The sequence below is a fragment of the Contarinia nasturtii genome, unplaced genomic scaffold, assembly GCF_009176525.2.
Source record: "Contarinia nasturtii isolate CC-2019 unplaced genomic scaffold, AAFC_CNas_1.1 Cnas_scaffold_2227, whole genome shotgun sequence".
NCBI classification, from domain to species: domain Eukaryota; kingdom Metazoa; phylum Arthropoda; class Insecta; order Diptera; family Cecidomyiidae; genus Contarinia; species Contarinia nasturtii.
The window spans coordinates 56,143-82,871 of NW_022199550.1; the positions used below are offsets into that span (position 1 = coordinate 56,143).

At 34.9% G+C, this 26,729-nt stretch overlaps 1 protein-coding gene across 4 annotated transcripts in view; it reads left to right on the top strand.

Annotated features, from left to right (window-relative positions):
- The window catches only part of LOC116347977 (leucine-rich repeat-containing G-protein coupled receptor 5-like), a 53,625-nt gene that overhangs the window by 19,668 nt on the left and 7,228 nt on the right, over positions 1-26,729 (top strand). For 3 of the 4 annotated variants that reach the window (XM_031778809.1, XM_031778811.1, XM_031778810.1), the window contains exons 3-15: positions 18,608-19,894; positions 20,193-20,264; positions 20,323-20,466; positions 22,889-23,032; positions 24,193-24,264; positions 24,540-24,611; positions 24,747-24,815; positions 24,921-25,058; positions 25,166-25,306; positions 25,998-26,063; positions 26,177-26,320; positions 26,392-26,463; positions 26,532-26,658. In XM_031778809.1, coding sequence (XP_031634669.1) covers positions 19,440-19,894; positions 20,193-20,264; positions 20,323-20,466; positions 22,889-23,032; positions 24,193-24,264; positions 24,540-24,611; positions 24,747-24,815; positions 24,921-25,058; positions 25,166-25,306; positions 25,998-26,063; positions 26,177-26,320; positions 26,392-26,463; positions 26,532-26,658 — 1,716 coding nt within the window. In that variant the 5' untranslated portion in view covers positions 18,608-19,439. The remainder of the gene's footprint in view (positions 1-18,607; positions 19,895-20,192; positions 20,265-20,322; positions 20,467-22,888; positions 23,033-24,192; positions 24,265-24,539; positions 24,612-24,746; positions 24,816-24,920; positions 25,059-25,165; positions 25,307-25,997; positions 26,064-26,176; positions 26,321-26,391; positions 26,464-26,531; positions 26,659-26,729) is intronic. The other variant, XM_031778812.1, reaches the window with a different exon arrangement.

Consider the following 26,729-nt stretch of genomic DNA (forward strand, 5'->3'; position numbering starts at 1 on the left):
TGGTTTTTGCTCACATAAATTTGTATTCGTCTTTTTGCAGAATATTCTGTATGTTATTGTTTTCTTCTTAGGCCGTCATATATACATCCATACAGTGAAGTCTTTCCGATAGACCCTCTCGGTGATGAAATATAATACGGAATCATTTCATTCATACTTCTTACTCTGATGGCACGTTTCACTATGTCGTATATTGCCGATGGGCTGTGTGCAAAGAATATATGCTGTGTATTAGAGTAAACAGTTTGCTCTTGTATTAAAAAGAGTCCTTGTGACGTTTGCTACGGGTAGTTGCAAGGAGATTCCATTTGAAATAACAGAAAATTCACCGTTTTGATCTCAGGAGCCTTTTCAAGTAATTTTTCCGCTTTTCTTTAAAAAAAATATTTGAAAAAATCTCTAGTTTTTTCATCCTAAATTCTCTATTTCCTTCGTTTCGTTGAAAATTCTGCCTATTTCCGTCCAATTGCTTATTTCTGAATATTTTACCCATTTTTTCGGTTCTGAGCAACTTGAAAAAAAGTGATGAGTGTATATGTGGAAAAGATTTGCACTTGAAACGGTTCATTAATCAAACCGACAATTTTCTCGATCTTATCGTGAAAATGTGTTGAAGTGTCATCCTCCCCCGTTTAACATTTACCGTTGATGCTTGAAAATGCATGAAATTTCCTTATTTCAATGGTGCAGCACCGTTTTTGAGTTTCCTCCTAGGCGTATGGCAAACAAAAAAAAAAGATCCACTTCAATGTATGGGACTCCTGTTGTTCACTTCATTTAAATTTCAATGGATAGTGTGCTTCGAGCATCTATCCCATTTGCTCGGATAGTGTACCTTTCTTCAAGGCATTGCATGCATATTTTCCACATGCCTTTAAAAAAACACTGAATACCATGATGAGAAAAAGTTAAAATGTGAATTATTCCTGTACAAGCAGAAAAAGTATAGAAAATCTAACAACATACCTTGGGAAAACAAGGCAATGTTAAGCATTTTATGCATGCATGCGACAAATTTGATTGCTTGTGTGATTTTTTTTATTCTGTTTACTGTAAACGGGATTTTTCGATATAAAATATTCCATTTTTCATGCACACAATCTCATGTGCAACTGAAATATTGGACTAAAGTGACATTATAAACGGAAAAAAACTTACATTTTATTATAGTCTCGGAGAAAAAACCTATATACATGCAATGTATGGTGCTTATGAAATCAGGAAGGTTTATGAAAATCACATTGACGAAATGTGCCAAAGTTTGGTGTCGAAGGAACGTAGAGTGAAAAAAACAACACACACATAAAAAGGCGAATAAATAAAGAACAGAAACTTGAAGAGCGAATATTCTTTATTGAAGAATGAAAAACGAACGAAATGAAAATCGAGCAGCATCAAGTAAATATATTATCACACACGATTTTTTGTTGGTTTATTCTCTTCACATTAGTTATGCCTGTTAGGCAAGACCGTATAATTGACAAGGAAAAATGAGAGTGATGTTGAATATGTTTGAAAAATATGTATCCGAGTGGTTTTTAGCATGACAAAATATATACCGAATTTTTTTCGATCTTTTTCCCTCTTCCATCTCGGCCTACCTCTCTCTCTCTCTCTCTCTCTCTCTCTCTCTCTCTCTCTCTTTCCCTCCACCACCTCCTCTATTATGAATGACATGCATAATTTGCCGTTGTTTTTACGAGATACTCATGTGTGTGTGTGTGTGTCGGGGTTTATGATGTTATGCGGGTGTTATGGTTGCGGTTTGCCGGAATTTTGCTGCCACGCAGAAGGCGACACTAGAAAATATGATTATGACATTTTGATTCTATTTGATGCTTTTTTGTCCGGGTGATTGTGTGTTTTTCGTTAATTTTCTGTGTTATATTTGAGGGTAGATTGATGTTTATGATGTGCCGGTTTTTCTACATGGATTCTTGTCCATTTCACAAAAAAAACCTTAAAAACAAAGCAATTTCCGCTGTCATTTGCTTCACTGACCAAAAGCAAGTCTTGTTAGTTTCGTTCAAACGCTGGTAAGTGAAACGAACGTGGAGATTGAAAGCGGATTATCCAAGCAAGAGAAAGATGAAGAGCGTGGGAACGAGCCGCAACAAAAAAAGTGTCTTTTATAAATGATGATAAGAAGATTGTTTGCATTGGGTTTTCGTGACTCCTCATCTAAGCGATGAATAGACACGACTTTACGTAAGTGTGTATGCCTGTAAGGCATGCGATTCTTTCATTGCGGTTACTAGTTAGTTCCTTGACGTTACTGTTCCATTTGCGGTTCCTCCATTCATTGTGCCAATTTTATGGCGCAAAAAGTGTCGGTTTCCCGTGATATTATGTAGGATGGTTTTATATTGCTACACACTTATAAATAAAGCTTAATTGATTTTGTGCCAAAGATAAATGTTTGTCAATTAGTGAATAGCTCGGCCCCCCTCGCAAAATGTAATTAATCATTCACAAATTCAATCAAAATGAACAACGCTTAATCAAAATCCAAAGCGCTTCAAATGACATTATTATTCATAATCAAGCTCAAACCCACGCAGATAGTGCCAATGCACACGAACTCGCTATTTCTTCGCCTTTTCTTATCTCGGGCTATTTCTGTCGCTTTTTTTTTGCTACTTCTTGTTATTTTTCTCTTTCTCTCTCTCTCTCTTTCTCCGTTTTTCTCCCCATTACTCTATTTCTCTTTCTCTCACGCTATCTCTCTTTTTACTCTATCTCCCTCTCACTTTCTACCTCGCTATCTCTGCCTCTTTTTCTTCCTCGCTACATCTATTTCGCTCTCTCTTCCTCCTCACACTATCTCTCTCTTCCTTTCTCTTATTCTGCTAACATTGAAGTGGATTATTACAAAAACGAAAAATTCGCGCGCAAAAATGAAAATAAATCGACACCCAAATTGGCGCAAAATAATGAACAAAGTGTATCAACATTCACTCATCGACGATTTTTCAATTTATCAAAATAGGCAATCATCAATTAAACGTATGGTTCAAGTAGCGCAAAAAAAAAGATAATTGCCCTCTCTCAATGTTTGCGTTGTTCTTTCACCATCAAGTGTTTTCGTTATGAAAAAACACCCTGTTTTTATGTTGAATCAATCAAAAGCACTTTCACTTGAGAAAAACACACACTTCTTATTTGCCGAAGAAGAAAAAAACGCGCACAATCGTTTTTATCATCGCTAAAAAACATTTTTCGTATAACAGTTTTACATCGTTGACAAATGCAAACAAATGTTTGTCTACATCTAGCAGATATATACAACTTATTTTCACCAAACAAGCATCCATTCCCGCATTTTGTTTGCATAGAAAAAACATGTTTATTTTCTTTTCACTTTAAAACACATAGATTGGAATGAATGGGTATGAGAATAGTGACGTCATTTAATCTTTTGAAATCGGAAAGAAAATAATAATAATATGAAAACTGCCATCGATGCTATTTATAGTCGTTTGAATTTTGAATGAAAATTTATATTTTGTTCGATTCGACGAGTGCACAGTGTCAGCGATGAGAATGCGGAACATACACAACCCATCGCCGTCAACCAGATACGATGTGTGCCATATTTTATGCGTGTCCTGATTCCAACCAAATTACTTTACGCATACTGAATAATAATAGCGAAACATTTATAAGTCACGCACAACATTCAACACTTTATCAATAAACGGTTGATTCACAGAAGATAGAAAGGAAAAATCGTTGAATTATTTAAAATAGAAATAAATCGAGCGAAAAATAGAAAAAAATTGTGTATTCAACTTGAGATCTCTGCTCCCCTCGATACATTTTTCACATTGTCTGTTTGTATGTCTTAAGATGGGTGCCGTGACATAAAAACTTCTCAAAGTGTCTATCACTACCTTCTTCGTGTCCACTCGATATGGATACTTCAAAAGTGATATTAGCTTTTTCCGGAATTTATTTGAGCAACGGATTGAGATGTTTCAAAAATGCGACGTCGAATACTTTCCCCTTACACACTCGGTGTGTGCGGAAAAGTAAAAATAGGTGAATTCGAAAGAAAATGTCATTTGTATTGGTCAAATGCTTTCAATTATAAGCGTTGTCGTCGAAATTTGGTTTTTGATTGAACATGCTGTTCGCAATAAAAATAGATCCAATCGAATCGAAAGAACAATAAATACACCAATATTGCCTAATAAACGCCGTACTTCGTACCGCATAAACGGTCAAATCGAACGAATATTGGAAAGCGATAAATTTTCATGATTCCACCTTCTTCAGTGAACTCGTTTAGTTTCAGTGTGCCTGTGTTACGGCTAACATAAAATGGGCAGTTTCAATGGCAATATTACAACACAATAAATTGGATAATATAATCTCGGTCACAAAATCAGCTGACGACAAATTACATGAAAAATATTTCTTATGCGCCAATGCATACATTGGCATTTGTTGATTTTCATTTGGTAATAATAATATTAATCAATATTGAATGATGATGACAGCTTCATATTACCACCGAATTTGTATTGTCTTTCAATAAAGAAGAGAAACGACTACTTCAGATCGAACCAATTCCCCAGTCCGGTTAATATTTGCTCCTCATCATGACCAGAAGCCAAAAAAATGTGATAAATTAGATTGATTTTATCGTGAATCCATAGATATTTTCTCATTTTCACCAGAGATCGCTTTTACTTGTTTCGATTTGATTCATCTCTTCGATTTCAATCAAACGATCCATTGAATTCGAACAGTGGCACAAAGAAAAACCATCAAATGTTTAATTAACATTCGGTAATAAAACAGCTTTTTTCAAAGAGTTTTTTTAAATTTCGCATAAAATCCGGCTTACATTTGCGAACGTGCAATTTTATCTGTTTTTCAACATTTTTTGCCTATTTTCTCTCACTTTGACTATTAATTTTTTCGCTTTTTTGCCTTTTAATTATTTCGCTTTTTTGTTGCATTTTTTCGTTCTTCTCATTTTTTTCGCATTTTAATCCATTTCCCCAATTAATTTTCAGGTTCGTTCAATGCGTAACTGCAATAACATCGGGCCTGATAAGTTATGATGTCAATTATTTTTTGCTTCGCAAAAAAAGCAAAAAAAAAAAAATGTCGAACAAAAATCGGTTTCATTGAAATCAGCCGCCTGGTTAATATGCGTCGCTGAATAATAAAAATAGCGTGAATAATATAAAAATCGCGCTCCTCTGCGTGTGAGCACAATAAAAATGCATGTCAAATAAGATTATGTGGTCGTTAAAAGCAAATGACTCAATTAAAACGGTTCATGTGGTTGCACCAAACCAAAATGTTTTGTCGGATAAAATGTGATAATTATTCATTTTCATTAATGAAGCAGAGCAGAGGTGACGAGGAAAGTTTTTGCGAATATCGTATGGAATGTGAAAATAATTTATATGTTATGTGTATTTTGTGTGAGAGGGTTTTCTCAAGTGTCAGTAAGATAAGTGTTTGTTTTAAATTCATTTTAATATGGCAAGTTTCAACTTGTTGTTCGCTGAAATTTCCATGCCGGTTGTTAACTTTATCTTACCCACACTTTTCTACTTATATCGTTAAGTTTTCGCAAACTAAATTGCACTATTCACCCCTACCGCGATGCCTCACCTCCAAAAGAGATAACACTGATATAATAATGCTATACGATATGCATTTAAACAATAACAGAAATTAAAATTAACCACCATGAACTTTTTCTATGCGAATCCTAAAAAAAAGAAGAGAAAATCTGCAATGTTTGCAGTTGTTGCGATTGCGCTTCGTAGTCAGTGAAGTAGTTTAGAAATTGCTCGTTTTGTTAGCTGATGCCCGTATCATCATCGCATCTCGAGGTTTATACAAAACGGTTTCAACTTTGGCCATTGCAACAGCCATGCACAATTTTGTTTTGGAAAATAAAACGATTATATTATGCTTTCTTCGGTGGATACGAGGAAGGAAGACAGAGATATGAAGAGAGGGAGAATGAAAGGGAAGAAGATAAGAGGGAGTGATAAAGATATGGGAGAAAGAGAGGGAAAAGTCAGAGAGAAAAAGAGAGAGGGAAAGAAAAGAAGAGAGGTAAGAAGAGGCAGGAATATCAAGAAAGAAGAATAGAAAGTGCAGAATTGTTGTGCGAAAGCAAACGTACCCTGAGCAAAAGTTGCTCATTTTCAGTGCACCATGAAAATTACGCATATAAACGAACGAAGATGCGATATAGTTTGATGGCATGTGCACACACATGAATTTATACAATGTAATGCAAGTTAAACGAAGTGACACCAACTTAAACATTCTCATCGTGTGCAAACAAACGTGTGTATTCGATGAAAAGCACCGCACATACGAATCATAATTTTCAAAATATATGCTATTTTGTGTGGTGATGGTATGATATGTACCATCGACAGTTTTACATCTCTCTCTCACACACACACCCACTCAAAGCGCGACGATGACAAGCAACGTTGGCAGTGGCGCCATGGTGCGGTTGCCAGCGAAACTAAAAATGGCACAAATTTCTATCGCTTAAATCAAAAATGGTACAAATTTGTACCACCCAACATAAACAGTGGCAACCATAATGAAGTTGCTGCGTTGCCCAGCTGTCATTTTCATCGTGCTTTGCACCCACTACATCTATTCACCACATTCTATTAAAATATATTCGTTACCTTTTCACATTTGGTATTCTGTACGTCAGGCGTCAGTCACTTCTCTATCTTCTCCATTCGTACAACGCTACACAATTTCATCATATATTCATTTTTTTCTTCAAACATTTAACCATAACAGCTGATTATTATGATTGTTATTATGAATATTGGGTTGCTCACAACATTACCACATAATATTGCCACACATTTACTTTTACCATCTCTTATTCGGTTTGCATAGTCAACATACTCGATCATAATCGCATTTTGCTAAGCCAAACAGAGAAATTCTATCGGAGCCAAGCAAGCAAAACATGGAAAATGATAGAAAAAAGCAACGATAGAAAGCTGAAGAGAATGAAACAATGGATATCCATTGGATTTGAATCAAAATTTCGGTAAATTCAATGACATCATATTTTATATCACTGAATTGTACTGATTTTCGATGCCAAAGGGTACAGTACCACTAATACACTTCGTGTAAACTGGCCAAAAACCCTTTATTTCCATGTACATTATTCATCGAATTATACAGCATCACTTTTGCTATTCAACATCAACATTTTCGAAGCATTTTCAATTCTATGGGCTTGGAAAAGTAATACGATGAAATGGCATGAAAAATTCATTACATTTTTTTTTTGAAAAATCGATGCGAGTAGACTTAAGCAGTAGTAAAATAAAAACAAGTCGGAAAATTCTGGATCCAACAAGGTCATGCTATAACAATGAATGATGACGCACAGTTTTCAGCAGAATTTTCAACCACAAACCAAGCTTATTAGCTTAAAATAGCTATTCTTGGAGTCATTTCACTATGGAAATGGAGTAGAAACTTCATTCGCTTTTGAAAACTGCATTACTTACTCAAATTATATCAAAACCACGACTCAATTGAAAATCAACTTAATTATAGCGAACTGATAAATATTCGACCCGTTTGCTTCTTGCAAGCAAAAGTAAGGTACGACGTTAATTTTATCGATTTCACGCATCGTTTTCAATCAATATGAGTTTAACGAAATGGAGTTTATCGCCTTTATAGACCTGTTATTAGCGAAAGTGCCTCAGCACTTTGACCCCTTCTTTCTTTCGTTTTTGCAGCCGGCTCTTACATAAACTCCTTAACCATTGACGATAATGCTTTGTCAAGTTTCGATTTAAGCACGCGTCTATTTGAAGACACGTTCTCTGCCTTTTGGATCCTTTCAAAAAAGTAACTGGTTGATATGGATTTTACGACTTTTTCGCAGCGATGATAAAAAAATATTAATTTTCCTCGAAAAAACTATGGACGGATCATCATGGATCTTTTATGAAAATTTTCCAAGGAGCTTAAATCGCTGTTGTACTTGGAAAAGACCCAGCATCAACTAAATGAAATGGTTATTTTTATTCGCGGAAATATGCTCGATGTAACTCATTTTAGCTGTAGGCAAAACCGCTTATAAACAGTTAAGTAACCATTTTCATTGCAATTTCTCACAGTAATTTTCCTTAAGAGTGCGCGGCACGAAAAGGAAGGAAGGAAAAACCCGGTGAAAAAAAAAGTTTGCTTGATATTGTTCGTTTCACTTTTTTTTCCATTTAGGTGCCAGTTGTTCGTCTTTATGCCATTTTGCCCCTTTTTACTCTTTCCAAATACCGTCGTCGGAGTGAAAAACGGGTGAAATTCATATAAATTGCAGACAATTTAAAATAAAATGTTCGTGCACATTAAGAGTTGATGGAATCGTATCACCGTTTTGCCACCGGCGTCGGATGACTGATGCAGCAAAAGAAATGGAGAAAAATCTACGGCATGTTCAACCGTGTATATATTTCAATGTTCGTGTTTTGTGAACGAAACAACAACAAAAACAAAAATAAACAAGTACCCGCAAAGTGATCTCGGAAATGTTTTGCCGTTTGTTGTGGCCTGAAACAGTGCGTTAGAAGGTTAATAACGTAAATAAGCAAACAGGCAAAGTATCATTTCATCACTGTTGTTCGGTGTTGATGAACCCAGAAGGGTTTTATGAATTTAGAAAAATCACTTCGGCTTAATCATGTGAAACCCCAGAAAATTTAATCTCATCACATTCAAAATGCGTCAAATGAGATAACACGCACACATATTTATCAAATTATCACAATTAACCCATCGAAATGACGAAATCGGATGGGGAGTTGGGAGAACCCCATGAATTTTTGGTTAATGTTTACCAATCAGTGTATAATGATTCAAAGCATTTAACAGCAACACCCGATTCGTTATCGCTGAAGTGCAAGTGTCTAATATCTATATGGGAATGGATACGAGGAATATTACAGTATGTAAATGGTTGTGCTGTTGCTGGTGTGCAGCGATGCTTGTTATATGTGGCTCGTTTTACATGCAATCGCTCTCTCACAGCGACTGTATCCGTGTGAATTTGAAAATAATCGTGTTTCACGTACGTTATGTGTCTTTTGACTCATGTACGTGCAATGCGCACTTTTTTATAATAATAATATATATCGATGGAAAGAGCAAGAGAGTGGAAGCAACTGTGCGAGAGCAAAAAGCAGATAGCGATTGCATTGTTGCACAAATTCGTTAGATGCGGTCGATTTGGTATTGGTTTTTCACTGACCCAATTTAACAAATATGCAGTCAACTAACTAGACGAATGTAACGTTGAATGTTTTTCATTAGTTATTCATATTGCAAACGAAAATTGCAATTTAATTCACGATCGCACCATGCCGCACGCATTACATCCAGATTTGGTTTGGTCCAAAATGAGACTAACACGAAAACCATATGGTTTGGCATCGAATCAAATGCATTTAATAGATTTTACGATTCAAACCATCCGAATGTGTGAATCAATAAAATACTAAGAGATGTGTGTTGTTGGTTTTTTCGCTGCGAATTCAGCAGAATTTTGAGATGAATACCAGATAAAATATGAATACAAATTGCATTAATGGAGGCCGCGTTTAGTTTGATAGTTTGTTTTGCAGAGCAAACAAAAAAATGAAACATAACAAAATGTTGCCAATCACATGCGTGACTCATTGCATTAAATCGATTTGTTTATTTTAGTCATTATCAAGATACATCCAACAACATGTAACATATACTGATGTTGTTTACAACAGAAACAAACTAATTTATTGTGACAAGTGCACAAACAAAAAATAGAGATACAATGATTTCGACAAGCTACGTGCATAAATTTTCAAACTTTACAATAACAAATATTTGATGGTGACAGCGGCATTTGAATGAAGTATCTTCACACCGATTTTGTAGGTCATCTTTCACTCAATCTCATTCTATATTTTCTCACTCTTTCTCTCCTTCTCTCTCTCTATCTCTCTCTTCCTAGGAAGAGAGCTCTCTCTATCACTCCTCTCTCTTTCTCTCTCTCTCTCTCTCTCTCTCTCTCTCTCTCTCTCTCTTCTCTCTTAATATTGCTGTTTCTCCTTGTCGCTCTTTGCCCCTTCTGCTTCCATCAGTCTCTTCGGTCTCCTTCTCTTTCTCTCCCCCTTTTCCTATCTCAAATGTCTTGTATTCTTGCCTCCATTCTATCGTACGTATCTTCATTTCTTCAGTTCAAATATTAACAAAGAATTGCATTACCTCGTTGTGAATCTACATTTCTCGTTCAAATCAAGAAAATCCTTTGCTCAAAATATTTGATGTGTTTATTACATTTTCTCATGTTTTGCACATATGTTTAAATATTTCATGGCATCATAACTTCAGTTGTCATGCAAAGCATTGAATATTTAAAAATAGAAATACATTACCGTCTTCTCTCAGGCAAGTGCTGACACGGCGACATTATTGCGTGTGAATTTCAAATTGAAACGGTAAGAATTCGAGTGATAATTCTAATGTAGTTTTGAGCATAGATTTTTGTGTCGTAAAGTTCACCTTCGTTTAAAATGAATAATGAGGCAGTAACTGTCTTTAAAGAAAACTCGTAAAAATAGTACATCATAAATTACTGTGTGGCAATTGTGTACGGTTTGACGTGCTCGTAATGTTGTTTGTTGAAGTGTCCATTACGTCAGGGAACATGTGCAATGCATTTTTTACCGCAAATGTAATTAACGACCATTCTATACCAAATTAAATGTTTTTCACATTTTAACGGTGTCTTCACATTTTGTGAGGGACTGGGAAAAATTACGACTTTAAAATTTAAAGTTTAAATTCGGAACAATCTGACTACATTTTTGATTTTTTGATGAAATATTTTGGATCAATTAGAGAAAGTTTATTAAGATAACTGAAGTGTATTTAAATTACAACCTTTGGCACCAATCACTCGGAATTCCCATTATGAAATTTTAAATCGACCCACTCGGAACCACTTGACTCTATTTTTGTTCGAACTGAAAAACTGCATTTCTGACTTGAATTTTGAAACTAGATGCACATCGTTAAAAATTCACAAGGAGAACTCTCCTTTTCAATCACACTAATGTGCATGTCGAACGATGTTTAGTTTTAGATGTTGTGTGTCAAGTATCAAATACTAATTAAAAGTTGGTTTGGGCGTCAATCAAAATAGAATGTAAATTAAAAAGTTTTTAATTGAAAGTGACCAGCCACATCATGTGCATTTCATGCACTAACAAACGCTGTACCAATTACACACAGAATCATATGAATAAAATACAAAATTGAGTTGGACACATGAGCAGATGTTTTAATCAAAATGTTCCGAAACACAAATCTCAAACCAGATTTGACCGGCTAAATTACTCGAAGGCAATTTTTCTCGTCTCCGAATGGACACACACACACACACAGTAAAATGCTGAGTTAAGAATGTGTCTAAATATTCCACCGCTTTGGGTGGATTTTAAACTGACGTCAATGTTGAAGAGCGCGAGCAAAAAAGCGTGTTCGCTAACTGTCTGACTACTGTTAAAAGTCAGCGCCCGAAATGAGGTTAGACGTGCATGAAATGCGATGCGTCATGCTGTGCAAATATTTGAGTTTCAATGAGCATTTTAACGCGCAAATACGACAGAGGAGAAGAAAAAACGTGAATTCAATTGAAAATGAAAAGTTAAAATTGCAATTTGAATCGGCATCAAATGAATACTAAGTCACAAAATTGCTGCGTTTTAAAGAAATGCTTGCTGTGTTGGCCATAAAATCGTTTGGATTAAAGCGGCATTTTATTGCATTCTGCCAATTAAGCCGATAGGAGGTCGAAAATACAATTGTTTTGACCGGATGATACACATAAAAATAAATCGCTTACATAAGCTTTGAATCAATGCGAAATATGTTGATGATACAAAAGCTCACACACAAATGGTAATAAAATATTTTTAATGGAGGCTTTTTTTCATTACATTTTATGGAATTCTTTTTGGATGACATTAAAATGCGTTCGTCCTTTTTAAATTAAATGAAAATACATACAAACAAATATATAAAACGTACCAGAATATTGGCAAATAAATTAAATGTTTTAAATAAAGCTTAATGTGGACCAATGTGTGTACAACCAACAATTGACATCTTTAAAACGATTAACTTGGTACTTTACGGAGTTTTTATTGCTCAGCGCAACCAACGTCATCAAGTACTGATCTTCTGTTTGGCAAATAGAAAAAAATAAATGAAAAATATATGAAAATTGAAACGAATAACTGAAAAATAATGAATACAATTGTATGGTTGAGAATAAAAGTGGGAATAGCCGAAACCGCGCTTTCGAACACATGCCTTTAGTGAATGTATGACAAGAAATGGGAGGGAAGTGTCTTCAGCAATATTTTGGATCTTCAAATCCTCAAACATTTCCAAAGACACTTCCCTACTATCTCTTGTCATAGATTCACTAAAGGCATGTGTTCGAAAGCGCGGTTTCGGCTATTCTCACTGTTATTCTCAACGAATCAATTGTTAATTCGTCCAAAATAAACAGAGCTTAGTACGTAATACGTGTGCAGGCTAACTTTTCGGTATGAAACCCAAATTTTTGGAAATGAAGAGAAATCAGAGACTGTTTCTCAGAAGAATATATGTGAGGAGCAAACATGGGGCGGCTCTATCAAGATATTTCAAACCTGGCGCAGGGTTTGAAATGATTGTTTCTAAATTTTCTTTGCGAAATCGGTGAAATTACTCCTCTTGTCAATCGGCTACGTTTTTGGCCACAAAAAACAGCTGTGTACAAAGCCATGTCGTCACGACGTCAAATCTTGATAAAATGTCATTTTAGCAGATTTGAATAGCCGTAATGAAGCTCCTGTATTCTTCGAAAAAAACGGTAACCATTGACACCTCCTTCCGTTTAATGTTCGAATGCAAGTTGACTGATGACTTTTTCGAACGGGGTCAGTGATTCCAGAAGATTTATGACCTATTATGAGTTATAGTCATAAAGCTCCGGATGCATAGCATGTTTCTTTAGTTATCAAACGGTATTATTTGGTCTGTTTAGGGACCTACATTCACCACTATTGTAAAACCATTAAATTGTAAAATGTAAGCATAAAGTCTGTTTCAGAGATCGAATGTAATAAAATAAATGTTCACCGTTCGAATCACACATCGAAAATGTCAATGTACAAAATAATTGTTTGAAATTTCTGTGCATTCCTCTTTAAAATGTTCAACTCCGAATGAGATTGCATTTGTTATTTTAAAATTGTGTGTACAATTTTCGAAGCAGAAACAACCATTCTTAATAAAATGAAATTGACGTAAAAAACCTTTTCTTTGGAAAAAAAAAAGTTCGTTTCATTCAGTTTCTCATGCGCGTCATACGTTGTAATCCAAGCATCAGCCATTATATTTCTCTCGAAAAAAAGCGAACGCTATATAAGTTTACAACATTTCTTCAAATGTTTTTCTTCGCTTTTTTTTCTCTTTCACAAACTATGAATTCGTGGCTTCGTTGCACATGTTACATTCGAATTGAACTTGACAAAAACAAACGATGTTATACCCATATCCATAAGAACCGTAAAACCGATCGACCGAAAATGAAAACTTTCTCCACATGAAATCATGTGAAATGCGCATCTCTATTCGCCGCATATCAACACAATCGATTGCGATTTTCCAATAAATGTATTAACATCCACAATACGCCAACCAAAAAAAAACTATTTCACTAGCACAGAAACATCGGGAATCATTTTATTTATATATAGAGAGACAGTTTTTGTCACTCGTTCCACGCTCATTTGGTAAATTGGATTCGGTAGTTTCATTTCAGAGCATTGAGATCAATTTACATAAAAGTCACATTTAAATGTATACATTTTTTTTTGAAGAATTGAGTAAAATTTAAGACATTTTTTGGTTTTTTCCCCTAGATCGAGTTTCTCGAATGAAATGGTTGTGGCATGTAGGCACTTTTAATGTATTGACTGAGGGTTCATGTCAAACATATAAATCATTGTTTTCAGACATTTTATTTGATTTTGTTTCAACGACAGATGTCAGAACATAGCGTGCATGGTTTTGTTATGAAAGCATTTTTTTCGTGTTTGGCAATAAAATAATTTTAATTCGAAAATATGTAAATCGACATGAAATCGATTTGAAGTGTTGAAATATGCAGAAATAAGAATTAAAATTAAATTCAACGCAATTTTTTATTTTTGGAAAATTCAATGCACATTCTTGCAAAACACTCCAAATAATTTAGATTGGGAACTATGCTAACCTTCCAAGTTCCAACGCGTTATTGCATAGAGAAGGGTATTCGTTCGCGTTTGAAAGTAAAGAAGAAAGGAACTTTGGAGGGAACTATTGATCCAATAGGACTCAAAGGAACTCAAATCTGTGCATTTGAGGGGCTAACAGGAACTTTTGAACCGCCAGTCAGAAGATTTTTTTTACTTTTAACAGAAGGGATTTCCAATAAGGAACGTTTATGAGCTGAGCGAATTTTGAATTTTCGACACGTTGATGGTTTCCAAAAAATATCAGATCACAAAGGGAATTTTTCGAGAAACCAAAACCAACCACATCGAATTATCTTAAATCTTGTGAATAATGCAAATTGGAGGCCTCTTTTCTTTTATTAAAAAAACATTTATTTTCTTTAAAAAAAACCATTCCTGAGTTCAAAATAGATCCCATACATCTATTCAAATAAAAATGCCAAAAGAGGCAAAATTATGACTACTAAGCCCGTTCCCATGGTGTAAACATCGTTCAAATTCATATCGAAACTTTTATTTCACGTCATATGCATCGCTGGCAAATGTCTACCATCAAATGTGGGCGTTCAGTATAAAATGCATGCATGCACTATGTATATACGAGCGAAAAACTTTATTTAATTTCATCGAAACCGCATCAGATGTATAAAGATGACGCATCAAATAAATTAGTTTGAAAAACGATGCAAGTTTATTCGATATGTAAAAAGTTTTCGTTTTCCATAGAAATTGAAATTTGTATTGATTTTTTTATATTAATTTCAAGCAAAACCACATGAATTTGTTCATGAAGTTGAAAAACCAGAAAAATGAGTGTGGACGAACTCAGTTTCATCAAACAAACAAGAATATATAACATATTTTGTGTGCTTATCAAACAGCATGAGCCCAAAAAAGTCCGCGTTCAATTGCAACCGCAAAAAGAGTGTGTTAAAATATGTTGTGATTTGATCATAATTCATTTAGGCCATTTATCTGTTGGGAATTAAGTGATAATCAAATGCTGTCATTACACAAACCATTCGCTTTTGTTTGTGTTGTGAAACACATACTTAACCGCTTGCTATTGTCATGCATAAAACATATTCATTGTTTAATGCTTGCGCTGGGGCTTGATTTCACCATTATCGTGTACATATTAAAGTGAATTGTCCCAATGGGGTTTGCTCGCTAATTGTTCACATTATTACCATTATTTGCAGATGTTCACTACACACACTATACAGATGGATAATAAAAATCGATTTGTGCGCACTCCGTTAGTTACAATGAATCAGACAATCAAATCGGCGACTGAAATGTAGCAGTGCTCGAATTAAGCGAATCAATGGATTGAGAAATTCACATACAAAAATCAATGTTTACATAGATGGATGGTGTTTGAACAAACATTTTGCTTTTTTGGTGGATTTTCCGCTTGTTTGCGTATTTTCCCTGCTTTTTTGTGAGTGTTTATGTGAAAAAGTCGATGAAATCGAAGCTAGAGCGAACCATTCCCATGTAAAAAGTTCAGATAAAATCAACTAATCAAGCCGCGAAAATGGCATTTCTTTCGAAACTGCGGCAATTATTCAAGTGCGAGCGCAAGGACCGTCGCCACGAAACTTAATTTGGTTACACACCCAACTTTAATGGTTATTTCATTAAAACCAAAGTCATGAATGGCATTAATTTGCTTCCGTTACATACCGCAAACTAGTTGAAGCATATCGGAATTGAAGTTTTTTCAAATTGAGTTTGTCTTTGCTTACGTCGTCTGACTTACAAGCCCTAAAACTAACGAAAGACTAGTGCAAATTAATTTGAAATAAATTTCCAAGAAATTTATCAGATTGACGCCGAAATTAATGAATATTTCTAGTGAAAGCGCGCGTTACATATTTGCATTGCGTGTCAATCGGTTTATTCAACGGATTGGAATGTCAACATTTTCCAACTGATTGACAATACATCGATAAGGAGCCGTTTCACACAAATTAAATTGATGTTCAACAATGGCAACGCAATGTCATCGAATCTCCAGACAGACACGATTTTTGACGCATTAAATTATAGTTTTTATAATAACAGAGATGAGGGAGCAGAAAATGGGAAGGAGAAAGCAAAAACGAGACATAGGGAGAGAAAGACCGAGTGAAAGAGCTCCAAAGACAAAGAAAGCTGTAAAGATCCAACAGACATAATTAAATAGGTCACATCTCTTATGGAATGCAGAAAACATTTTTGTGCACACAATGTGCTTGGCGTAATATTAAAATAATCCCCCTTCACCTTCTCCATCGTTAAAAGATCTTTTTCATTTCTTTCTATCGTTTCTCATAAAATGCCGTCAACATTAATTTATAACTGCACTATAGTTCAAGCATATTTGTGTCCAATATCTTTTTATATTTTTTTTCTAGAAAAAAAATTGCGCTTCTCGGCGGTAATTAGTTTTATTTTAATAGAGTCTTTTTTTGTGCACAACCATTTGCATAAATATAAAATTTTCTACGAGATTCACCATCCCGACAAATAGTTTCGAAACGAATTATGTTTGCTACTTAAATTTTATGGCGTTCTGTTACTGCCAAGAGGATTGATGATATTACTAGTAGTGGACGGATGCAACACAAGTGGCACACACTGTTTTAAACTCAACAGCCCATAAAATATTCATCGAAATTGACTGTATCTTATTCATTGTTATGGCGCATACAGCTTGAAAGTGTCGTATAAATCCAATTAATTTTCAACGAACATAAACAAAAACGAAAATCAATTTAATTGCCAAGTGATACTAGTAAAGACCAAATTGTAGTGTAAATCGTTTTTTTTTTTGTTAAGCGTACCATTAAAATTTGATTGGCTCTAAAAAATATCAACAAACACATTTTAGAGATTTTCTACAACAAAAAAATCACTTTCTGCGATTAATTGAAGGCGAATGTGATTTTTCTTTGAAAAAAAAGCAAATTGCATCCTCATGACTGGAGCATCACTTCAAGGGTCATCAAAAATGAATTGGTTCCATACAAGATAAAAGCGCTACGTGGACGCTGCCATTTGAAAAAAGAAATTCTTGCTCATTTTACATGTAAAAACTAATTAAACCAGTATCTTAACTCGAAACGTGGAGAATGGCTCTCTTTTGAGCTCGGATTAATATTGAATTAAAAAAATAATTGATGAAGTGGTTCGAAATGAAAATCAGAGCAAATTGATTCATTGTGATTTAAATACTCAAGTACTGCTCGAGGTACTGCTTCAGGCATTCAAGTTTGGAATGAAATGAGATAAGAAGGCAATTTACCCAATTTCTGACATAAAACACGAATATTTTACGTTTAAACAACATTTTATTCCGACACGAGTCGTGGCGTGACACTTTCACGTAGTTTAGAGAATGGTTTTTGTAGAAAAATGCACACGCGATTTAAATAAACGTCCAATTTTCACATTATCAAATGAGTAAATGCTTTTTTAATATATTTCTATCACACAATGCATGCGGAAGAGAAACGGATTTGTTCACATATTCGGTATTAGGTGGAATGACATCAATTATTTCTTGATTAGATGCAAACACGGCATCTCCATAGTGTACGTGACAAATTTTCCAAAAACAAAAGAAGAATGGCGTGAAAAATGAGTTTACTGCTGGCATAACAATTCGGTTAGCAAAAGATTTCGCCATAAATGTCAAAATGTAGTAAATGTGGCACTTTCCATTCCAATATTTCGGTTACGGCACATATCTTCTGTTTACTTTTGACCAATATTTACATTTCGACCGATCCGGGTACGTTGAATGATTTCCGATTTCTTTTTTTGGTTTGATTTCTCTCGTTCCCATTGAGTGCGATTCTTGGAATCTGCGAGTAGAAGTTGAGCGGAAAATCTTTTAAATTAAGTTGACCGAAAGAAGATTCCTTTTCTAATGGAGGAAAATTACAGAAAAATGTCTCGATTGATGTCGATTACCTCACAGAGAAATACTCAGCGAAAAAGTAGAAACAAGTGCGTCGTGAATGTTTCTCTTTTTTGGCTGTTGATTTCGACTTTCTGCACATTGTAACATTTTCTGCAGCAATTGACAAGCAAATACAGTCGGCACTTTGTGCGGCGCATAAAAGCGTAGATTTATAACCGTCTCGTTAATTTTAATCACATTGTAATGCATGTTTATTCATATACTAAATTCATAAAATCTCCATTTTGCCATCCACTTTTCTGCTATTTATCTTTTACTATTATACATGTCGTTTCGTTTTCTATTGCAGATATGGAATCACATTCATCTTATTTGTATGCTGTGCCATCTTACTGTTGTGCCATTTGTTACAGTTTACGACATTAAATAAATGCAAATAACTAACAATAAAAGGCAACATCCGAAACACAATCCAATACACAGACAAAAATCTATGCACACAATTTTGAAATCGTTGAGAAAAGCCATAAAAGCGGCTGTCGGTGAAGTCGAACCTTCGTTTGAATTGAGCGCGCGAATAAAAGGAGTGAGAACGGAATTGCAAAGAAAACAGAAGAAAAGAAAGTGAATGAAAAAAGCCGGGTTGGGGGAATGAAAAGAAAAAGCAGGAAAACAGCCGAAACGTGAGTAAAACGAAAAGGAAGAAGTTAAAGTGAGAACGTGGAGAAAACGGAAGACGATACGAGCACAAGAGATCAAGAAGTAATGCACAGTGTGATAGAAACTTTTTGCTGATGCTTCTTCGAAATTATTGTTGTTACCGAAGAAAAAAAGTAAAAACACGTTCGACGGAGGTCGTTTGGTAATCAATCTTCTCTGTAAACAGTTTTGGCGACAAACTTAGTTTAACAACTTTAAACGAGAAAATAACGTCAAATCAAAATACAACCCGAAAGTTTTTTTTATTCGTTTGCAAAGATGCATCGAAAATCTTAATCGATTGTAAAATTGTTTTTTTTTTTTTTTTTGAGGGAAACAAAATTTAATCGCAAAATCCGGCTCATGACCCATAAATATGAGAATTGTGTGCAAAGACATTTCATTACAGCGAGTTTTATTGTGTTGAGCTTGTATTAATAAAGTGAACAGATTTTTTCATCAAATAATTAACACGGATTGGCATGGCATGGGTGAGAGGACTACTGGTCCTGCTCACCATAAGCGTCAATGTTGGCGTTGTTCATATGGCCGAACCAACAACGACGATGATGACGGCGATTATGACAACAAAGTTGTCTTCAATGTTGCCAACGTCGGCATCAACACTTCCGTTCGAATGGACAACGAAATTTAAGCCAAAAACAACGCCAACAACGCAAAAAAAAGTGAAACCAAAACCTTCGATGAGCGAATCGGTGGTGATTTTAACACCGGATTCGGATCGACAAACAAAAGATATTTACGATAAAGCACTGAAACAATTTGATTCATATGGCGTATCAACGCGACAATTGTGTGCGACATGGGAAAAACGTGGATGCCAATGCTCTGGCACCGTGGAAGAACTGACGCTATCATGCCGTTCGATTGGATTGAATGAAACACCTACCGAACTACCAAAGAATTTAATCAAATTGTAAGTGGTTACGAATTAATTATTTGACAGTAATGTGCGAGAGTAGATTTTCAGGGGGCTCGTTTTGAAAAAAAAAGGTGAAAACTTCATTTCGATACCCTGGCAAGTTGAAAAAAGGGTCTTCAAGTTCCAGGGGGCAAGAAGAGGGTAATCGGACTCCTCGGAACCTTGGTCAGAATTCAGAAATGATGACCGGGAGGAAGAACCTACGTCCTACACCCTCTGCACATTACTGTTGCTTAAGAACAAGATTTTGATGGCAAATAAAAAACTGAACATTTTTTTTGCACGTATACAGGGACCTTGGTAACAATAACATAACCACGCTGCCAAATAGATCCTTCGATGCTGTACCTCATTTAGAAGAACTGTAAGTGTTACCATTTCCATTGAAAATTTCGAAATGTAATGCAATTTTTCCATTTCAGCATTCTATCCGACAATAGTTTATTACATATTGATTCAGACGCATTTATAGGATTAAATAAACTAAAACGTTTATCATTACATAACTGTGGCCTTTCTGTTATACCCGGAAAAGCTTTAAGCCATCTCCCGCATTTGAATGCATTGTAAGTACAGACTGTTTTTTTTTTATTTCAGTCCGCACGGTCTTTGCCACAACACACGTTGCTCGTGGCGTAAAAGCGGAAAAGTTTTAATTTTCAGCTTAAGTCGAATTAGGCAAATTTAACGAAAAAATCGTTCAAAGAAGTAAAAGAAATCTCATTTTCTTTCAATGGTTCTTCGCCAATTGTCGACAATTTCGATCTAGAAAGAGAAAGGACAATGATTTGTAAATGGTTCAATTTGTTTGAAACAAAATTACCTCACACTTGGACTCACTTAAAACGATAAGAATAACAATCGACGAGAAACGAAAAAGCATCATAAAAAAACGAAACAACAGTAAAAAATCTCATTTGTGACAAGTGTTGAATTGAGAAAAGCCATTCAAAAGAGAAGTTGTGCTTTGACATGTGATAGCATCGGGTGTGATTTAACTGTGACTCAATACGATTTGTTTGGGTTTGAATATGCATTTTCTGTGAAAAGTACTTGAAAGAAATACCCCAGAGGGCAGAAAAACACAACGACATCGACATATTTGTCTTATAAGACAACATTTAAACGCAATTTGCACGCATTACATTTAATTTTTATGAGCTTGATGAACATAAAATCGGATTTTAAACGTCTTAAAATGGCTAATTCCACCCACGCGGCTCGTTTCAGAGCAATACAACAACATACACAGACACATTTAAGCAGAAATTGAATGAAGAAATCATAATCAACGATTAAACCATTGTTTTCGGTTAGAATAGTGCTCTTATATTCTTAGAACTGATAAGAGCAACATATTCAAGCGAAAATGGCATTGAACAATTATGTGGAAAATAATAATAATAATAATAAAACGAACATTGCGACTTCAATAAAATACCAGAAAATTACTGTTATTCGTGGAATTATCAGACAAGAACTACTCGCCTTTCGGCTAAACTCTTTCAACGCATAATATTTTCGCATTTTCATTATCGGATTACAAACTTCTTTGGTTTTGGTTCGAAATCAGACGTTGCATGATTTTCAATCAGCTAAAACATCACATTTGGAGCTCAGATGTATGAAAGCGGTTATGTTGGAATTGGCACTCAAAGGAGGGAATTGATATATTTTTTGAAATCTCATAAAGATCCGTTCGTCCATCCCCTTTTTTGGGATCTTTTTGGATTTTTTTTCAAGTCAAAAATGGTTTCCCGTCCAACTTTTCAAGTAATGCCCAATCACCAAAAAAACATGAACAAGTCGGTTCGACTCCGTGCTTCTAGTACATATTTTGTCTCTTAAAACACAAGGACCAAAAAAGTCTCCAATTTTGAAATTCCGAAAAATCACAATTTTTAAAGGGGCCATTTCATTTTCGGGGAGACCTGGTCAGAAGGCACGATCGGACACCTCTTCCATGTAATTCACATACAGCAACTAGCCCATCCAAATGTACTGTTTTTCAGCTGCTTGAAAATGTGGTTATTACATAGAACGTCTGATTTAATTTGGTAATCGACGTTCATGTTCGAAAGTGAAGTGTAGGAATAAAAACAATGAAAACATCGGAATAAAAGATTCGAAAACCCCAAAGTAAATAAGAAAACAGCAAACTAAAGAAAAATGAAGTAAACATGGAAAAAGATGAAATGGACACCAAAAAAGGAAAGCAAAGAAAAACGAAGGACAAAATAAAAACGACGTTAAGTAGAAGTAGACAAATATTTTTGCCCTAATGAATTGACGATGAGAAATGAGAAATGGTAGACAGTGGATGAATTCCACCGGAAATCGTCCATAAATAGTTCAACGATATTGGTGCCATTTTCCAAGTCGATAAATACTGTGATGCATCGATAACTTCAAAATTGATAAACTTTTGTATTCGCTCGTTTCTTTATCGTTCCACTCTCAAAGTGTACGAGCATTTTTTCCCCCTAAATATAGAAGAAAAAGCTGAAATTCCGTTCAAAGAAAATGTGATTGATAACAATATTGCAAATATTGTCATTTATTCCTGTATGTTTTGTGGTGCCTTGAAAATTCCTTCGAATTGTTTATTTTCATTGGACGAGCTTCTTTCAAAGTCACATAAGATTGTTGACTGAGATGGAAAATTGGTAAACATGCAACACTGCAATTGTGTCCATTCAATTGACGGGCGGGATCAACAGTGTGTGTTGAGAAATGGTAGACAGTGGCTTCGACGTCAAATTGTCGTTTTTAGTGCTCAACTTTATCAAATCTAAAATTAATTCCAGATAAAAACGAACCGAAAAAACATGCATTTATTCATTCAAATTCATCACATAAAAAGGCACACAGGGTTTTTGTGAAGCGGAGCCGCTCAATAAAGATTGAAATCATGAATGCAATTATTTTGAATTTGTTGTTGTTTTTTTCGTTCTTTGATTATGTCTGTCGGTTTGATCGATGCACTAGACAACTAGACAATAATGCAGTTATGCAATTAGATGATATTTCCTTGGCACAATTGAAGAGTCTACGGGCACTTCGGCTTGAAGGAAATATGCTGCAACGGGTGCCAACCGAAACATTGACTGGTTTACCAACACTAGAAATATTGTGAGTGTTGCGAACATCAAAACAAACAAAAACTTTCATTTAAAGTATACTTTTGCCTAGAATTCACCCGGTTTGATTTTTTTTTTGCCACAAAAATTGGTGTTATTGTTTTTCGTTTGGTGTGTGACACAATAGAAAGGCTCATTTGAGACGAGAGCTAAGTGATTGCAGCAAAATTTTTGTTTTTGGCACTATATTTTGGAAATATCACCATTTTTTTCTGGTTTCCATTTTTTTTCTGATTCGAACATATTGAAAAATTTGAATAAAAAATACCATTTCTACACTAGGTGTGCGGAAAAGTAAATATTTGCATCAAAAATGTCCGAAATTTAATAAAAAAAATATTGATATGTAAAAAATACCCAAAATTGCTTTCCGTTTGGTCAGATTTGGTGACTAAAAGATTGGAAATTCAAAATTCGCATGAAAAATTCAACTGAAACGACCTAAAATCTGAACTTGACAAAGAAGCAGTAACATTTGAACACTATATATCGCTATCTCTATATCAAATTGGCGACAATAAATGGAAAATTCAGTGAGAACGAGATATAGTGAATTTTTGTTGCTCATTCTTCATCGAGAATGATCGAAAAATGTGGAAGAGTTTCACTTTCATCTCATTTCGATCCTAATGTTCAACTAACTTATTGGTGTGTTTGTGTTTTTTTATGTATGTGTTAAACTACTAACAAAGCAACAATGGCAATTGATTGTATCGAGTGTGAAAAACGAACTTGGCAAACAAAAACTGTGTGACCGAAAAAAAAGCTTGCATGCATAGATTTTTTTTAGTCATTGGAAACAGTATCATTCGCATTCGATAAAATCTGTATTTCTCTCTGGAATATAAATGTGAATATTGGGTATCAAAAAAAGACCGAAAAAAAGAGTCATTTTTCTCCAAAACCATTTACAATCTTTTCAAGTTGTGTTCATTTGTAAGCTCATATCAAATGAGTGCAACATAACACGAAAAGAGAGAGAAAAGAGCACCCTGAAATGTTTTGTATGTTTAGTATAAATATGCGCCATATCAAAATTTGACTAACACTTGTGTATTGTGTGCGGTTTGTGAGACACCATGCCGAATAATTTAATCCGATTTGATTTTTTTCTTCTCCCACTATTTTCGTTTCGTCTATTGGAATTTATAGAAATTTAGGAGGAAATCATCTACTTAATATAAACGTTGGAGATTTTCCAAAATTGGACAACTTGCGATATCTGTGAGTGTGTTTTATTTGTCGTTCCTTTTTTCCCCCTCCCCCTCTAGCTTTTGTGTTTTGCCAGAAAAAATAGTTTCGGGCGAAAAGTTTTTCCATCGTCATTTTTTTCTATCAACGAACTTACAATTTTCGATGCGACTGTGTCTGCATCAATAATGCCCAATAAAAAAACTGTCTGAATTTAAGAATACATTAAACGATATCTTTCGTTGATTTTCTTTATTATTTTCTTTGAATTCTTTTTGGCGTTCGTCGCAATTCATTTTGGATTCAAGCACTCTGAAGCGAAATCGTCTGACAAATATAACAGCCGCTGCGATAAGCAATTTATCCAACATAAGAGTTCTGTAAGTAATCGCTTGCATTCATAGAGAGAAGAAAAAATGTTGACAAATTGAATATAATACCAATTTCTATGTGCATAAAAATTTGAAGCAAAAATATATGAAGTATTGATTTATGTGCGGTCTTTTGCTTTATAGCGACCTGGATGATAATTTGCTTACACTCATTCCGTACAATTTGACAAAATTGACACATCTACAGGAACTGTAAGTCATGTGAAAACCAATAATAATAAAATTTCATTCGATTTCGATTTTTATGCAAAATTATTTTGATTTATTTCTATGGACATTTTTTTCGGATTGCGATAGATTTTTATCGGGAAATCGAATCAATACCATACACAAAGATGAACTTCCAGCGAATCTAATAATATTGGAATTGCGGGGCAATCCATTAGGTGATATTCAATTTGATGCACTTCACAGCATGCCAAGACTGAGAAAACTGTAAGTTTTAGGCCAAGATGGTGAAATATTGAAAGTGAAATCGAAATGAAAACAAGGAGATTTTATGTGTTACTATGAATTTATGTGAGATTTTCGTTATTTTGAAGGGTTTTATCGGATGCCAAAAGTTTGAGTGTACTACCGTCGTTTGAAGGATGCCCGGCATTGGAAATCTTACGAATGGATCGAGCCAACATTTCCATCTTTCCGAATACACTGTGCCGCAATTCGTCACGCTTGAAAAGCATGTAAGTTTCCACATAAGTTTTGTTTTTGGATTTGGCGGATTGTTTTCGATGATATGTGCTGCTGTTATCAAGTTGATACTCTTTTGTTTTTCTTTATCTTTAATACACTTTTTTTACTTGAACTTTTCGCTTTTTCTATAAATGACTCTCGCATTGTCTCTTTATCTTTTCAAACTCTGTCTTCATCTTTTTCCTTTGCTTTTATTTCTCACTTTCATTCATATCTTTTGAATTCCTCACTCGAACCAATTTTTTTAGTCGAACATTTCGACCCTCTTGCTACCAATCATTTCCTCGTTCGTTTTCTCTCATACGCATTTTAAGCGGTCTTTTCCTTTTCGCTTCACCTTCCCATCTTTGTATCTTCCTTTCTTTCTTATATTCTCTCTTCCTTTCTTATTTTTTATATTCTTTCTTCCTTTCTTTCACTTTCCTTCTCTCTCTCCTTTTCCGTCTCTTTCCATCTTTCTTCCCCTCTTTCTCTCTTCCCCTTCCCGCCTCTCCCTCCTCTTTCTCTCTTGCTTTCTCTCCCCATTCAACCTCCCTCTCTCTTTCCATATCTCTCTTTCTATCTTCCTCTCTCTCGCTTTCTCTGTACATCTTCCTATTCCTCTCTTCTTTAATGTTCATTCTTTTCATTTGTTTTTCTATCCCGTTCTTTTTCTCTCTCTATTTGGAAAAAATGCTCCAGAGAATTGAAGTCAAACCGGCTTAGAAGTGTTCCCGATTTGTCGCATTGTAAAGATTTGCGAATCTTGTAAGTAAATCGTATCCACACAGTTCATTTCATGTCAATTCCCTGTGAATGGGTGATATTCATGCGTCATTCAATTTGTTTACATTGAACATTGTGGGTGTTTATTTTCACAGAGATTTATCGGATAATCGAATCACATCGATACACGAAACACCGTTCAAGGGTTTGGGTCAATTACATGATCTGTTGTTATCGTACAATAAAATCGAAACAATTCCAAAGGATGCGTTCGACGGTGTGCCAAGGCTGCAATTACTGTAAGTTTTGTTTTCTTCGTACAAAAATACTCGATGTATCTCATCGAGTTTTCTTTTCCATTGTTTCACAGAGATTTAGAAGGGAATAAAATCTCGTTCATTCATGACGAATCATTCATGGGTTTTGAACAACTTGAAGATTTGTAAGTATAACTTTTATTCATTATTTTCAAAGAAAGTTTTTTATTTGATTTTTTTCCACTCAATTCAGAAATTTGGGCAATAACATATTTCCGACGTTGCCAAAGAATAACATGCAAAACATTCGTCATTTGAAAACGTTCAATAATCCAAAACTACGGGAATTTCCACCACCCGAAACATTCCCTCGCATCCAGGTATGTTTTTTCGTGAATTACACAGAACACCCGCCGAGTGACATTTTGCAGTGTAATAGATCGATGTAATT